Consider the following 17,503-nt stretch of genomic DNA (forward strand, 5'->3'; position numbering starts at 1 on the left):
GGTGGCTCTCGATCCTACTCTGTGTTCCTGTGATGTCTGACAACTACTGTGGGTGTGGATGGAATGAGATTGGGAAGGGTGGCTCCTCAGAGTAGCTCATCTTAGAATCAGGGGACCCATATATGAGGCCACCCAACATGAGCTACCCGGGACAGGGGCAGGATGGGCGCAGTGAGGATGGGAAGTAAGGAGTGACTGCACCTGGACAATGGGGAGCACTTGGGTCCACCCTTCCCCCATATTCTCACCCTGACTCCCTTCCAGAGTCCACGGCATGAGTTCAGGTGGGCAGACCACAGGTGGGATGGGACAGTCACAGACCTCAGGGTCAGAAAAGAACGTTCGTGGGACTTAATCCTTCGCCTCAAATCCCTCCCTGGAGAAGGTGGGCTTGATTGCTGCCCAGGCCTCTGGCTGGATTCCTAGAATGTACCCAGTGCCCCACCCAGCCTGTACCAGGCTTATGTTCTAGCCCCTCTTGCTCCGGCACTGCTCCCCACTGAGCTGAGGCCATTACCAATGAGTGTGTGTGCACTTCGAGGAAACAGAGCTAGCTTAGACCTTGGACCTGCCTCTGACCAGTAGAGACAGTCATTCCAGGTCATGTGTCCCTGCAGACACTCTGGAGAGAGTGAAGCTAACTACAGGCTGGAGACAGCCATCACAGGAACTCGCTTCCCACTGCACACTATGGATGTTAATAGAATGTTAACAGAATGTTCATAGAAACCTTATTCATAGTCACCCCAAACTGAAAGCAATCAAGATGTTATTCAACAGATGAACGAATAAAACCATACATCTATAAATGAAACATTTTTTAACAATACAAAGGAAGGAACTCTTGATACATGCAACAACTTGGATGAATCGCAAATGCATTATGCTAAATGAAAGAAGCCAGTCTCAAAATGTTACATACTGTGTGATTGTGTTTGTACAATATTTAGAAAAGGTAAAACTATAGGGATGGGAAACAGATCACCAGTTATCAGAGGTTTGGGATGGGGGAGATGGTTTGACTACAAAGCAGCAGAATGAGGGAGATTTTGGGGCTGATGGAACTGTTTTGTATCCTGATTGTGGTGATAGTTACACAAATCTGTCCATGTGTTAAAACTCATGGTACTGAAAACAAAAAAGTTAATTTTACTATGTAATAAGTCAAAATATATGTAACTAAAAAAATTAAATGTGTCATACATAAAGGCTTGGGAATCATAATGGCATGCAAAATAGTACCAGCATTCTCAAAAGTGACATTGAAAGTCAGAAAACTTTTCAGCCTGAAATTATATATCAGCTATCAAATAAGCATGAAATTAAAGGTAATATTAAAGGTAATATTTGTTCATGCAAAGTCTTAAAAGAAATTATCACCCATGGTACCTGGAGAATGAGTCCCATCAAAACACTGTGGTAAACCAAGAACAATGAAGACATTAGTTCTAGGAAGCAGAAGATCCCACTTAGGGTTTTGGTAAAGGAGTGTTCTAGGAGCGACACTCTAGGCAACCAATAAAGATTGAAACTGGGCCCAGGAAAGTGATTTCCAACAACAAAGGAATGGACATAGTTGAAGATTGAGAAAATATTGCCAATAGGCCTATGACAGAAATGTAAGCTCTTGAGGGAAGGAACGTCATCTGTTTTTCTCAGTGATGTAGCACCATGTGTTAGAACAGTACCTGGCATGTGGTAAGCCCTCAATAGAGAATTGTTAAATGGAAAGGAGAGAAAGAGTGAATGAGAAGAGAAGAATTTGACACAGCAAGTATACACTGACTCTTAAGGAGTTTTTATGTGAAGGTGAGCAGAGAAAAATGGTGTCGCTTGAAGGGAAATTGGAATCAAAAGAAGCATTTCTTTAATTGGGAGAAACGACAACATACTTGTATGCTGATAGGAATGATCCAAAATAGAGAAAACTATTTATGAATGAGGGAAGTTTGTTTCTGATTGCCTGTATACTCTCAATGAAATGGGAAGCAAGGTCATCTGGTGAGAGCGAAGGTGGTCCATGATCAGCAAGTACCCCCCTCAACTTTCCCGGATCATCTTGTGATCTTCTTCTTTCTTTTAAAATTTTATTTATTTATTTGGCTGCGCTGGGCCTCTGTGGCTGCGCGCCGGCTTTCTCTAGTTGCGGTGAGCAGGGGCTACTCTTCGTTGTGGTGCGCGGGCTTCTCATTGCAGTGGCTTCTCTTGTTGTGGAGCATGGGCTCTAGGCACGCAGGCTTCAGCAGTTGTGGCACGCAGGCTCTAGAGCACAGGCTCCAGTAGCTGTGCCGCACAGGCTTAGTTGCTCCGTGGCATAGGGGATCTTCTGGGACCAGGGATCGAACCCGTGTCCCCTACATTGGCAGACAGATTCTTAACCACTGTGCCACCAGGGAAGTCCCGTGATCTTCTTGTATGGAACTTTTCATAATAAAGTGCTGTGAAAAATTAAAAAGAAGTGCTTTTGTTCGTTAAAAGGTATGATAAAAAGAGTGAAGGCAAGCTAAAAACTAGAAGATATTTACATAACATGAAATCATCAAAGAATTAAAGTATAGAATACATAAAGAACTTCCACAAATAAATATGCAAACAACCCAAGGGGAAAATGGGCAAAAGACACTAAATGAACACCTCATAGACAAGAAAATCCCCAAGGCCAAGCATATGAAAAGCTGCTCAATATTATTACTAATATTATTACTAATCAAGAAATTGCAGATTAAATCTACAATGAGACGCCATTTCACTATCACAAGATTGACAACAATTTTGTACTTTGTTAATATCAAATGTTGATGAGGATGTGGAACAGTTAAACACTGTTGATAGCAGTAGAAATTAGCATGACCCCATTGTAAAAACTCTGGCATGATCTAGTAATGTTGGAAATCTTCTTTCCCTACGAGATGACAATTTCAGTCCTAAGTATGAGCACTGGAACACAGCTTCCCAGCCATTTGATTCTATGGCTCACACAGAAAATGATGATTGTATGGCATACAGGAGTAAGATGACAAAGTTGTTCAGGGCCAGAACCAAGCGGTCCAGGGGCTGCTGTCAGGCTGTCTCTGGAGATGAAGGCCTCAAAGTCCCAGGTCCAAAAGTTGGAAAGCTCTGCCCTGGAAGGCTCTTGTACGTGGGCACCAGGAAACATGCGCCAGAATGTTTATAGTAGCGCTATGAATAATATCTGCCCAAATGGAAACAACCCAAATTACCCATTGACAGTAGAATGGATACATAGGTTGAGATACGGTTGATTCTTGTTATTTGTAGATTCCATACTTGCAAATTCCCCTATTTGCTAAAATTCATTTTTAACCACAAACCAGTACCAGAGTGCTTTCCTCCTCGTTCGAGAGAGCTGTGAAAAATTTGAGTTGGTGGAATATGTTCCCAACTGAGGTCAAACAAGGTGACGCCCTGCCTTCTGGTTTCAGTCTCATACTGCAAGCAAGTGTCCTTTTCATGATTTATTTGGTGCCACATAGTTTGCATTTTTGTGCTTCTTTGTTGGTGATTTCATAATTAAAGATGGCCTCCAAGCTTAGTGCTGAAGTACTGTCTAGTGTTCTTGAGTGCAAAATGACTATGACGTGCACTCAAGAAAATATGTGTGTTACATAAACCTTGTTCAGGCATGATTTATAATGCTGTTGGCTGTGAGGTCAGTGTTAATGAATCAATAATATTTGTATTAAATAGAGTGCCTTTAAACAGAAACACACATGAAACATGATTACGCAGCGATCAGTCGATGAAAATGTTGTGACCAGCGGATGGTAGGAACTTGAAATTGTATTTCCCTTAGGAGCAATGTTTCAGGATTGCCTAATTCAGTGTTCATGGCAACTTTATAGACTGCAAATAACTATCATGATAATGAGAGTCTACTGTATATTCATTTGGTGGAACAGTGTACAGCAATGAAAATGAACAAGTGCCTGCCACATGCGACAACAGGGATGAATCTCAGTTACACAGTATCACACGGGAGAAGTCAGAAACAACACAAATGATTCCATTTACATAAAGACCAAAGGATGCAGCAAAACCAACGTTGTTAGGAATATGAACCTATGTAGAGAATAACTAAAGAAAAGGAAGGGAACGATGAAGACAAAGGATAGAGGTTACTTCTGAGGAGGGTGAAGGGAAAGGAATTGGAGCTTCCATGCAAGGAACTTCTAAGGTTATGGTGACGTTTGAAAAAACACTGCTATAAAAGTTTACTGAGGGAATGAATGACTCCCAAGTCTGTATCTCTCTCTAGCTTTGACCCCTCACTGGTGTTCCAGAACCAAATTTCTAAGTGCATTCCACCTGCATGTCCTATAAGAAACACAACCTTAATGTATCCAAAATCCCATCATTTCCCTCCCAATCTTTCTTTACTTCCTGTGTCCTTATGCTCCCCACCACAAAGTCACTCAAAACGGAAATGACTTCTGCTTCCTTGTGGTGGCCATAGAAACATGCCCCTCCGATCCACTGCAGGGAACATAGTAGATTGGCAAGTGCCAGCTGCCACTTCTCTGGCACCACCATTGTTTGTGCCAAGATCCCACATCCTCTGGGTAGCTCCCAGCCAGTGACTGAGCATGGCAGGGGCATACTGCTTCAGGACAGGGACTCCTCTAAATGGCAGCTGTAGGGTGGGGACTCCACATGAGCCTGAACAAACTAAACTAAACGGAACTAAAGGTTACTGTTAGAATGAAACTGCGTCTGAGATTCTTCTTATCTGACCCTCCTTTCCCCCACGTCTCTCTTACAGACGTCAGACCCGCATCGCACCCTGAAGAAGAAGACTCATTCCTGCTCCTTCTCCTTTATCCTTCACATGCCATTCTCCCATCATGTTCCTTCATGTCCAATCATGCCTTGGTGTCCGTATTTTTGGAGGACCCAAACTAACAAAAGTGGTACCAGGAGTGGTCTGAGAAGTTAGCTATAAGATGGGGTTTATGGACCAGCTCACTCACTGCCCAAATGACAAAGAGCGTACCATTTTGAGTGCTATGTGGGGCATGGATAATCTCTAGCACAAGGTTACCTCCTGATTCCTTAAGGTTTTATCCATACGTACCTTGAAAAATATCCCAGTGGAGGGTCTTACTTGTGGCCTGTGAGATGATTCAGGCCTTTGAATGGTAGGGAGGGCACTATGTCTATAGGGAGGGCAGAGGCGGCTGTTCATCACTGTTATACTGGCGCCCTGCAAAGACATAATGAGAAACTAAGGGACATTACCAAACAGTTAAGGGCCAAGTGTAAGATTCATGGGGTTTTCTTGGTGGCTTACAAAATGCCCTTGCCTCCTGCAGAGACAGCTGAGTAGCTCACAGATTATGCGATAACAGTAAGTGCAGAACTCCAGAGATGTATACATCCTTGACAAACACGGGCCTGTTATGGGAAGGTCAGGGCCCTTTTTGGAAAAACTTCAGACTCTGAAATGTAGGCCGGGTATATTGGCATGGATGTCCCCAAACGTTGGCTTATCAGATCCAAACGTCCTGAGGCCTCAAAGCTTGCAGGGTGGCCCTTCCTTCCCTAGCAAGAGCTAACACATGCCCTGTGCTGGTAGATGCTACAGAGTCTGCTCCCCCACAAAGTGACAGACGCCTCTCCCAGGGAAACCCTCATCTCTTCCCCATAAACTCACTGGGATATGCCGAGCCTGATAAGGGGAAAAAGAAATTATACACCAAGAAATAACAAGCCTGTACTGGCAGGAGCAGGGCAATATCCCTGGGATTGGATTTTGAGGGTGCTGGATCAAGTGGACAGGAATATAAGAGTGGATAAGCAAGTTTTACTGAGCGGAGGCGCTTTCTCATGCCATGGAATTTAACACACGGGCAAGGACTCCAGGAGGTGGAGGAAATTCACTGCCAGACTGGCCCTTTGAAACTTTGAGAAAGTGATGGCCCATAAGGAGAGAAGTGGAAATGCCTGCCTTGGATTGGCAGATGGCAGAGGAAGGAACAAAAAGGTTGAGTGATGCAGACATGCTAGAACGGACAGAAAAGGTGAGGCCAGTCACATGGCCTCATGGTTATGTCCCACTGTAGGGCTGAGAGGACACATCCCACTGTAGGACACATGTCCCACTGTAGGGCTGAGAGGACACCAAAGCCATCAGGAGCGTTCTGGTGAGAGGAGCCCCAGCATCACTAGAAGTTTGGTGGTTGCTCCCCTCTGGAGGCCAATGCCAATGATGGAAGGAAAGTGGTCCCGACCTGGGCTCATTACCACCCATGGGAGCCAACGAATTTGACATGATAGAGGGCAGAGGGCAGCTCTTAACCAAGAGATGCCAGCAGACCACATTTCCAGTAACGACCAGCAAGGTCAGAGGGGCAGTCAAGAGTGCCTGCTTGACCGGCAGAAAGCTGAGAAGATGGCTCAGACAGCATGGCTCCCTAGGGGCAACGACAGCCAGCAAAAGGCAAGAATGCAAGAGAAGGAGGGCCATCATCCCGCTAAAAAGCCACAGTCTCCTGCTCAGTTCCTGGTCCTGAGCCAATTCAGAGACTGGCCCCACTGAAGAGGTGGATGAGTCCTGAGGAGGAAGGATCCAGAAACAAGGCAGTGGGTTATGACCGTCCCTAAAGAGAATGACTGCCAGTTCTCAGGTGACTGTACCCGGAGGCTAGAAAAAGACCCAGACACTTCTACTACTACTGGACACAGGATCTGAGCTGACATTGATCCAGGAGGCCCAAAGTGTCATGATGGGGCCCCATTAGAATGGGGCTTATGAGGCCCTGACATTAAAAGGAGTTGGGAATAGAGACCGGTTCACAGTGAGCTGAATGGGTCCCTGGACCAAAATAGCGGTCATTTCTCCAGTCCCCAAGCTGATAATGATAAGTGATACACTTGGCAGTTGGAGCAATGACTTCCACATTGGGTCACTGCTCTGTGGGGTAAGAGCTATCCCGGTGGGGAAAGCCAAGAGGAACCTCTGACACTGGCTCCCACCCCAGGCCAAGAGAGTAAGTCAAAAGCAGTATTGGATCCTGGTGAGCATAGGGGGCTAAAGCAGAGATTAGTGACATCATTGGAGACGTATGGGATGCAGGGGAAGAGGAGGTAGGAGAGCCACAGGGACGAAGAGAGTGGAGAAGGTGAGAAGAAGTTCTGGGAGTCTCTCTCTGGGGGAGGGAGGAAGGGAATGGAAATGGTGAGAGGGAAGACGGAGGCTTCCACTGAATCCACTGGTAATGTTTCCTAGGGTGCTGGTGGATGCAGGAGATTTTGCTATATCCTTCCTTATCCATTTTAACATATTTGAAATAGCACACCATGACTTAAAAAGTCACTGGGAGAAGTGGAAGAGGGCGGTATCCACAAACGGGCAGGCACCATCGGGGGCAGGCTCGAGGAGGAGGATTGCAGATTTACAGTGCACCCAATCTCCCCTGCTCTGAAACTGCTCCAGCACGGCCAGCTTCTCAGGTGCAGACCCAGAAAACTGGGCCTTTGAGTTCCACAGGCAAGAGGGGTTCAGACACCCCAGGACTCTCCAGGAGGTCAGCCAGAGCAGGTGGCAGGAGAGAGAGGTGACTGAAGACAGAGGAGTATGAACGGGAAGGAGCAGAAGGAAGGTATGGGAGGAATGGAGCGGTGTCAGAGTAGGAGTGGGGTGGCAGACACGGGAAATTCTAACACCCATGGGCCGTATAGAAACCAAGGGAGGCACCACTCCCCAGACATCAGTACTGCTCAGCTCAGGGGAGCTGAGAACTGACAGTTCCAAGAAAAATTGAGAGACACCTGGCTATCCACACCCACCGCCATCACAACTGGTAGGCCTTGGTTGTGCGTCCTTCAAAACTTTAAAACATACTTGTACATATACTTAAATGAATTCTCATATATCACATAGGATTGACTGGTGTGTGTGCGTGTGCCCACGCACGCAAGTGATTTAACTTACAAATGTGAATCCAAAGCCATCGTTCTGCAACTTGCAGTTGGAAGTCAGGCGGATGCTTTCGAAAGCTGTGAGAATGGCCTGATGCATTCCGTTGGACTGCCACGCTTTATGCTACTGGATGCTAAGCCACGTTGCATTCATCCATTTCCTTACTGACGGGAATTTGGAGTGTTCCCAGTTTTTCCCATCACCAACTCCCTTGTGCATGTGTTCTTGTACACTACAGGTACCAGCGTGTCTCCGGAAGAAGTACCAGGCAGCGGACTTGCAGGAGCATAGAGGAAATAGATTCTTTCTTCCTTCCTTTTAAAGATCTTGGGCTAAAAGCAAGGACTCTGGAGTCAGATTGATTGGTTTCAATCCTGCCGCTGATCCCCACGAGCCGAATGACCTTGGGCCAGTGGCCGAACCTCTCAGTGCCTGTTTCCTCACCGGGAAGAGGCCAGTAATAGTTGGTACTATAGTTAAAGGCGTGTCACGCGGATGCATTATTATTTATGCCCAGCGCTTAGAAGAGTGCCAGGCACAGAGTGCGTGCCGGCACTAAGTTGCTTTCAATGGATTCTGCCAAATTACCTCCCAAATGCGTCTCTTGCACCACCGCCACAGGGGTTTGCTCCTAACCTCTCCCACCCTCGGAATGGTTAAGCTCTTTGAAGGTTGTCAACCTAGTGTGTGAAACCCGATTCGTGGTTTTAGTTCACATCTCCAGGACCAGCGGTGGGGAGCATCTTTTGGGGTGTAACTGGCCACTGCGATTTCCTCTTCTTTGAATTTGCCTCAGAGAGGGGGAAGGACTGATGGAGCGAGGCCAACCCCAAGTCTATCTGCCACACCCGCCTGCCAGTAACGTCTGCTGAGCCACATTTGATGGAGCAGTTGAGACAGAGACCTTACAGAACGAAAATACGATCCCTTTGCTCTCTGGCCGACCCCTGATCACTGACTGCGGGACTCCTGTGCCCATTCTCCTGTTGGGTCTTAAGGCTTGCGGTGGAAGGGAGGCTGGCAAATGCTTTCGGCGCGTGCTAGGCATCCAGCGCCTCCATCTTGACGTTTCATCCTCACCACCCCTGGAGCCCGGCGCCCTCACTCGCCGACGCCCTCGACCCCCTGTATACATGGGAAACGGAGGCTCAGAGCTGTGACTCTAACCAGAAAGGGGAGGCGGGACAGGAGGAGGCGGGCCCAGAGGCTTGACAGAGGGAGGCACTCCCACCACCTCCTTCACCAGCCAACTGCCCGGACCGCCCACGGGCTTGCGAGCAAACCAGAGGCCCTCGGCCCCATTGGTTAGGTCTCGACGGGGGCGGGCGAACAAGGAGCCCGCTGGTTGGCGGGGGCCGGACCAATGAGGAGGCTGCGGCGCGGGCGTGAGAGGCGCGCTGAAAGTGGCGCGTCCTTTCTTTTGAGGCGAGCTCGTGCGGCGCGTGAGGTGGCTGACGCTCCCTTCTGAGCGCCGCCCGCCTAGCCCGCCGTGACCGCGACCGCGACTCGGGCCATCGACCGTCGCCCCGGTTCTGGGGCCACCCGGGTCGCGACATGAGCTCCCCGGATGAGGTGTATGTGTTGAGAAGGCGTGTCCGCCCAAAAGTCAGGGAGCGGGCCGGCGTTCGCATAGCCGGCCCCGCAGTCCCGCCGGGGCCCGACCCAGGCCCCGAGCCTGGGGAGCCGCGGAGCGGCAAGGGCGGAGGCGGCTTCCCGGACCCCGAGGGCTTCCAGTCGAAGCGGGAGATGCTGGAAGGGCGAGGGCCGGTGCTGTGGGGCCGCGAAGGCCGACCTGGCTCCCCACATGAGCACACGAGGGACCTCCTGGACCTGATCGACGAGTCTGAGGCGGCCAAGGAGGCCAACCTGCAGCAGCTGACCGACCAGGATGTGCTGGGCGTCCGCAGATACCCGGACCCCGAGGGCTTCGAGTCTGAGCGGGAGATGCTGGAAGCGCGAGGGCCGGTGCTGTGGGGCCGCGAAGGCCGACCTGGCTCCCCACATGAGCACACGAGGGACCTCCTGGACCTGATCGACGAGTCTGAGGCGGCCAAGGAGGCCAACCTGCAGCAGCTGACCGACCAGGACGTGCTGGGCGTCCGCAGGTACCCGTCCCCGGAGAGGTCCACTGCCTTCAAAGAGGCCACTGGGTCGACACTGCGCCTCGAGGCGGGTCCCGGCGGTCGAGGAGCGCCCGGCCAGAGCTGTGGGGAGGCGTCGACGGCTCCAGCCGGCCCTCTCCACCTCGGTGGGCCTGAAGCGGGCCGGGCCTTGGGGAGCCCTAAGAGAGGCACTAAGCGTAGGTTGAACGTGGCTGCGGATCGCCAGCGGCGCTCCGCGGAAGGCCTGGCCTGGCTGCTGTCCGACTCCGAGTCCTCAGATGAATTCAGTGAGACACAGCTGATGACGGTGAGCACTTACCGCAGAGGAGGAGGCCAGGCCAAGCCCAGCAGACCCGAGGATCCCGGGGACACTCCCAGACACTCGAAGTTCCAAGTCAGGGAGAATTACCGTCACGTGACAGGCTCTTCCCTGTCCTCGGCTCCGCGAGGACTCTCTTCGGTTGTGGAAAGGCAGGGCGTGGGAGAGCAGGGCATCTCTTCCCCTAAGAAAATGCAGAGCGTGCTGTGGGGCAAGGGGGGCAGCAAGCCCAGCTACCCGGGAGCTGCTGCTGCTGCTGCTGCTGCTGCTGCTGCTTCTGTTTCTGCTGCTGCTCCAGGTGGCCTGCCGCAGGTCACTCCTAGGAAGAACGGAGCCCAGGAGAAGAAATCCGTCGGGGAAGCATCCAAACTTGCCCTGGGGGGAACCTTCGGTTCCCGGGGGCAGCGAATCTCGGCAACTCCCGTGGAACCGGCCACCTTCCCCCCAATCTCTGGTATTCCGCTGCCTGGGAGACCCAAGAGTTATACCTTGGTCCTTTCGGGAACCAAACAGTCCAAGCACAGTGGCGCTGGGAAGAAATCCGTGGTCAGGTGGGCAAGGGAGTCTGAGGCGGTGGCGGGAGAAGATAAGGACCCAAATAGAGACCCAGCTCCAAAAGGCCAAGTGAGTAGGCCATGCTCCTCCTCTCTCCCCACTCTTCCCCCCCCACAGCACCCAGGGCACACGTCTTCATCCATGCTGCCTCTGTCCACCCCTCAGAGGTCAGCATTGGGTGCCCCTCGGTCACTGGGTCATTACGATGCCAGATCGGGCTCCTTTTCCTAGGGACAAACATTAAGGTAGCACTTCGGGTGTCCTGGGCCCGGTTCTCCACCCTTGGCCTCTTTCCAGCCTCCTCTGAGAGACTTGGGCTGGGATGGAAGGGAGGGCTGGTAGCTGAATTGGGTCGGGGGATCCCTTAAAAGCTTCCCCGGAAAGCCTCAGTATTTAGACTCACCAGCTTCCTGAATCCTCCTTCCTAGCTGTTCCCCAGACCTTCCTTGCAGGGGGCCTGGGCTTTCTCAGTGTCCCACTGTTGTGCCTAGATCAGCTCTGCCTGCTGGCCTGGGGCTGACTGAGGGAGAAAGTGCTAATGAGATCAGCCTTTCAATTCCCTTCCCAATTCCCTGCCTCACCCTGGCCCGAATCACACAACTCTCTCTCTCTCTCTCTCTGTCTCTCTCTCACTCTCTCTCTCTCTCTCACACACACACACACACACACACACACACACACACACACACAGACACACACACACACACTTCCTTAGTCCAAATCGGTGAGAAATTTTTGTTTCAGCTGCTCACTCACAGGCCAGGGACATCTTGTCTGCGCATGCATCGTAGAAAAGCCAGCAGTGGCGACGTCAACACCAGAGGCCCCCAAGATCCAGGAAACTCAGAACCCTTGGCCCTGAACCAGGGAGAAGTCATGCCCAGGGGGCCTGCCCCCTCAGGTGAGTGTCGTGGGTTTGATATGAGGGGAGGGAAGAGGGGTTGAGGACAGAAACCTCTGCCTCTGTCTCTGCCGGGGGCACAGCCTTGCTCCCAGGCAGCTTCTCCCACAGGAGACGGGGTGCTGGCAGGGCTGGCCTTGAGCCACATCATCCTCTGTGTGGGGTTTGTGTGGCCGGGGTGATCGGTGGCAGTGCCCCAAACAGCTGCTCCGGGTGTAGACTTGCAGGGGAACAGCCTTTTCTGTTAAGTCCTGTTCGGCCACATTGCTCTCCCACGTGCTGGCTGTGGCTGCAGCTCTGGGAGGGTCGAATCCAGAGCCACATTGTTTGGGGACCACAATGGCGAAATGGCTGCCCCCGGGGAACAGGGGAGGCAGGCCCAGAGACAAGGTTCCGGCTGCTGGGCAGAGCAGGGGCGGCTGGTTGCCAGCAGAGGGTGGTGCTGCCTCACCTCACTTTAGAGCCCGCTTGGCCCTTTCCACCTCACTGGGAGCCTGGGAAGCTGGATTGTGTGTCCTTTCCCTCTCAGGTGACCGGGGGCCACTTGACCATCCCCCAAGACCGGAAACGCAGCAGCAGCCACTGGGAACGCCCTGCTGTCCTTGGGTAATGCTTCCTCTGCATCCTGGAAATGCAGGCCCAAACTCGAGGGTGGGATCTGGGTCCAAGTTCAGCTGACATGTGTGGGCTCCCCCTCCCCTGCCCCCATCACGTACCCCACGGAGGGAGCCCACCTCCTTTCCACTGAGGAGCCCTTGCCAGTCTGACCACCCGGCTTTGGGGTGGAGGGCCCGGGGGAGAGGAGAAGGTGGAGGAGAGAGGAGGCCAGAGTATACTAATCATTTCTCTTCCTCCTCTGTCTGCTGGCCTAGTGTCTCGAGCTAAAGAGAGAAGTAGACGAACTTAAGGAGCAACTTGGTATGAGGAACCAGGGCCGGAGAGCGGTGTCTTAGTGAAGAACCCGGGTGGGCACCTGGGGTGGGGGTGGGCTGCAGGTGCGGTGGGCCTGGCAGGGACGATCATCCCTGTGGGGAGGAGAACCTCTCAGGCCTGGCCCTGGAGCTGGCTGTGCATGTACAACTGGGCGTGTGTACAAATAGCAAAGTACTGTCTGGACTGCATGCACACTTTGACAACCAGACCAGTCCTAGGGAATGTCCTTCTGATAGGACTTTTAGAGATGCCTCGTTGATTTTTCCCTTGAACTGCTGCTTGGTGTGGCTTCTAAGGTTCTTGTTGGATGGTTTGTTTGTGTGTGTGACAAGTTCTGAGTGGTTGTGGCACGGCCCACAGCATGAGAGCTGCTGGCACATTTTGTTTCCCTTTAGGAACCGGTTCCACATTCAATTTGGGTGGTGGGGAGTGATCAGGCCCAGAGCTCTTTGCATCGGGTCTGGAGGGGTTTCAGGTATCAGGGCTAGGCGGTTCCTCACGGGGATAGGGGGACGGGCTTCTGTATCCCTCTGTCTGGAGCGCCTGCTAATGCCTGTCCCTGTTGCAGCCGCCATGCAGTACCTGGCTGACAAGTTGCAGACCCTTTGAAGTGAGTGTTACACACACCGTACCCCTTCCCACAGTCCTGGCTGTTGAGCAGGGCTGGGGGCTGGCCCTGGCTTGAGGCTCTTCCCTGACTCTGCTGTTTCACAGGTTGAGCCCAGCGTCTTCCTGCAAAAGGAGCAGCTGTTTGGGGCCCTGGAGCTGTGGCCAAGCTCGTTCCCTCCTGTTCTGCCTCAGCTAGGGCTTCCTCTCCCCCTTGTTTTGCCCCCGCCCCGCCCCAGTTTCACAGCAGTTTCCAATTAAAGTACCTCTCATATTCTGTGTTCTGCCTTCTCTCTGGAGGGGTAGGGGTCGGGGTCGGGGTAGGGGGCCGGGGCGGGGCGCTGCTCCACGTCAGAGCCTTTTCCAGAACGGTATCTGTGGCATCCTGTGGTGGGGACTCTGGGCCAGCCTCTGCTACCATCCCTGCAGTCAAGCCAGCGGAGTGTCCCAGGTCTGGGTCCTGTGTGTGCTCTGCCTGGCCACATTGGCACGTCCTCCCTTTCCCCCGAAGGCCCTCTTCTAGCTCTCTCCAAACCCCCCTCCTCCTCTGGGGTCTGGCGGTTCCCATTCATCTCTGCCATTCACCCTTCCCATCAGCAGGAACTCATGACCCCCTTCCAGAGCTCCAATCTGGAAGCATTCACATCCTCCCTGCCCTAGCCAGCTGACCACCCTCCTCCAGCCGGGTCGTCTGTACACCCTTGAGTGGAAATTGGCCTGTCAGGTTCTATGACGAGTGTGGTTAGTAGGTCTGTGTTGTTGCATGGTCCCCGTCAAATACTCTTCCACCAGCCCCGTGACACAGATTTTCCTGGAAATGATATTTCCGTGTCCCAGCTCAATCTCCCAGACTGCCTCTTTAGGACACACGAGATTGAGTCTGAACTCCATGGTCGATTTCCCCCTCACTCGAGGTTGGGGAGCACTTCCTTCCCTCAGCCAGGACCCAGGGCTGTACCAGCCTGAGACTCAGAGGGACAGATTTGTGTTTGAGTGAGGCAAGGGTGGTTGTGACTGACACCCTTCCCGAAAGACCGGTGTTTTACTACACAAAAGGGGGTATGATGGTAGATTGGCCATTCAAGGTTGGTGTGTCCCTGTGTGTGAATAAATGTAATCAGGGGTAATCTCCCTTGAGGGAGAAAGATGTGATTCAGGGAGTAAAGGGAGTAGAGGCTGGTCCAGGTTCTGTAAGGCATTGAATGAGCAAAAGCAAGGGTCGGATCTGTTTTGTTCAAGGGTTGTCCTTAAATTCCCAAAACATAGGAGAGGGATGATGCAGAAGTCACCAAACCCCACGACAGGGTGTCGGGATGCTCGAAATGTTGGATTCGCTGGAGGTGGCTCTCGATCCTACTCTGTGTTCCTGTGATGTCTGACAACTACTGTGGGTGTGGATGGAATGAGATTGGGAAGGGTGGCTCCTCAGAGTAGCTCATCTTAGAATCAGGGGACCCATATATGAGGCCACCCAACATGAGCTACCCGGGACAGGGGCAGGATGGGCGCAGTGAGGATGGGAAGTAAGGAGTGACTGCACCTGGACAATGGGGAGCACTTGGGTCCACCCTTCCCCCATATTCTCACCCTGACTCCCTTCCAGAGTCCACGGCATGAGTTCAGGTGGGCAGACCACAGGTGGGATGGGACAGTCACAGACCTCAGGGTCAGAAAAGAACGTTCGTGGGACTTAATCCTTCGCCTCAAATCCCTCCCTGGAGAAGGTGGGCTTGATTGCTGCCCAGGCCTCTGGCTGGATTCCTAGAATGTACCCAGTGCCCCACCCAGCCTGTACCAGGCTTATGTTCTAGCCCCTCTTGCTCCGGCACTGCTCCCCACTGAGCTGAGGCCATTACCAATGAGTGTGTGTGCACTTCGAGGAAACAGAGCTAGCTTAGACCTTGGACCTGCCTCTGACCAGTAGAGACAGTCATTCCAGGTCATGTGTCCCTGCAGACACTCTGGAGAGAGTGAAGCTAACTACAGGCTGGAGACAGCCATCACAGGAACTCGCTTCCCACTGCACACTATGGATGTTAATAGAATGTTAACAGAATGTTCATAGAAACCTTATTCATAGTCACCCCAAACTGAAAGCAATCAAGATGTTATTCAACAGATGAACGAATAAAACCATACATCTATAAATGAAACATTTTTTAACAATACAAAGGAAGGAACTCTTGATACATGCAACAACTTGGATGAATCGCAAATGCATTATGCTAAATGAAAGAAGCCAGTCTCAAAATGTTACATACTGTGTGATTGTGTTTGTATAATATTTGGAAAAGGTAAAACTATAGGGATGGGAAACAGATCACCAGTTATCAGAGGTTTGGGATGGGGGAGATGGTTTGACTACAAAGCAGCAGAATGAGGGAGATTTTGGGGCTGATGGAACTGTTTTGTATCCTGATTGTGGTGATAGTTACACAAATCTGTCCATGTGTTAAAACTCATGGTACTGAAAACAAAAAAGTTAATTTTACTATGTAATAAATCAAAATATATGTAACTAAAAAAATTAAATGTGTCATACATAAAGGCTTGGGAATCATAATGGCATGCAAAATAGTACCAGCATTCTCAAAAGTGACATTGAAAGTCAGAAAACTTTTCAGCCTGAAATTATATATCAGCTATCAAATAAGCATGAAATTAAAGGTAATATTAAAGGTAATATTTGTTCATGCAAAGTCTTAAAAGAAATTATCACCCATGGTACCTGGAGAATGAGTCCCATCAAAACACTGTGGTAAACCAAGAACAATGAAGACATTAGTTCTAGGAAGCAGAAGATCCCACTTAGGGTTTTGGTAAAGGAGTGTTCTAGGAGCGACACTCTAGGCAACCAATAAAGATTGAAACTGGGCCCAGGAAAGTGATTTCCAACAACAAAGGAATGGACATAGTTGAAGATTGAGAAAATATTGCCAATAGGCCTATGACAGAAATGTAAGCTCTTGAGGGAAGGAACGTCATCTGTTTTTCTCAGTGATGTAGCACCATGTGTTAGAACAGTACCTGGCATGTGGTAAACCCTCAATAGAGAATTGTTAAATGGAAAGGAGAGAAAGAGTGAATGAGAAGAGAAGAATTTGACACAGCAAGTATACACTGACTCTTAAGGAGTTTTTATGTGAAGGTGAGCAGAGAAAAATGGTGTCGCTTGAAGGGAAATTGGAATCAAAAGAAGCTTTTCTTTAATTGGGAGAAACGACAACATACTTGTATGCTGATAGGAATGATCCAAAATAGAGAAAACTATTTATGAATGAGGGAAGTTTGTTTCTGATTGCCTGTATACTCTCAATGAAATGGGAAGCAAGGTCATCTGGTGAGAGCGAAGGTGGTCCATGATCAGCAAGTACCCCCCTCAACTTTCCCGGATCATCTTGTGATCTTCTTCTTTCTTTTAAAATTTTATTTATTTATTTGGCTGCGCTGGGCCTCTGTGGCTGCGCGCCGGCTTTCTCTAGTTGCGGTGAGCAGGGGCTACTCTTCGTTGTGGTGCGCGGGCTTCTCATTGCAGTGGCTTCTCTTGTTGTGGAGCATGGGCTCTAGGCACGCAGGCTTCAGCAGTTGTGGCACGCAGGCTCTAGAGCACAGGCTCCAGTAGCTGTGCCGCACAGGCTTAGTTGCTCCGTGGCATAGGGGATCTTCTGGGACCAGGGATCGAACCCGTGTCCCCTACATTGGCAGACAGATTCTTAACCACTGTGCCACCAGGGAAGTCCCGTGATCTTCTTGTATGGAACTTTTCATAATAAAGTGCTGTGAAAAATTAAAAAGAAGTGCTTTTGTTCGTTAAAAGGTATGATAAAAAGAGTGAAGGCAAGCTAAAAACTAGAAGATATTTACATAACATGAAATCATCAAAGAATTAAAGTATAGAATACATAAAGAACTTCCACAAATAAATATGCAAACAACCCAAGGGGAAAATGGGCAAAAGACACTAAATGAACACCTCATAGACAAGAAAATCCCCAAGGCCAAGCATATGAAAAGCTGCTCAATATTATTACTAATATTATTACTAATCAAGAAATTGCAGATTAAATCTACAATGAGACGCCATTTCACTATCACAAGATTGACAACAATTTTGTACTTTGTTAATATCAAATGTTGATGAGGATGTG

The 17,503-nt window shown here is 50.4% G+C and overlaps 1 protein-coding gene across 1 annotated transcript; it reads left to right on the top strand.

Moving 5' to 3' along the window:
* The first annotated feature begins 7,594 nt into the window (after window positions 1-7,594).
* On the top strand, window positions 7,595-13,358 carry LOC132513121 (uncharacterized protein CXorf49 homolog). The gene is made up of 5 exons (XM_060137313.1): window positions 7,595-7,619; window positions 9,423-9,790; window positions 9,998-10,984; window positions 11,660-11,816; window positions 13,318-13,358. Exons 1-5 carry the CDS (start codon window positions 7,595-7,597, stop codon window positions 13,356-13,358), a joined length of 1,578 nt encoding a protein of 525 aa, XP_059993296.1.
* Window positions 13,359-17,503: the final 4,145 nt, after the last annotated feature.

The sequence above is a fragment of the Lagenorhynchus albirostris genome, chromosome X (assembly GCF_949774975.1).
Source record: "Lagenorhynchus albirostris chromosome X, mLagAlb1.1, whole genome shotgun sequence".
Taxonomy (NCBI): Eukaryota; Metazoa; Chordata; class Mammalia; order Artiodactyla; family Delphinidae; genus Lagenorhynchus; species Lagenorhynchus albirostris.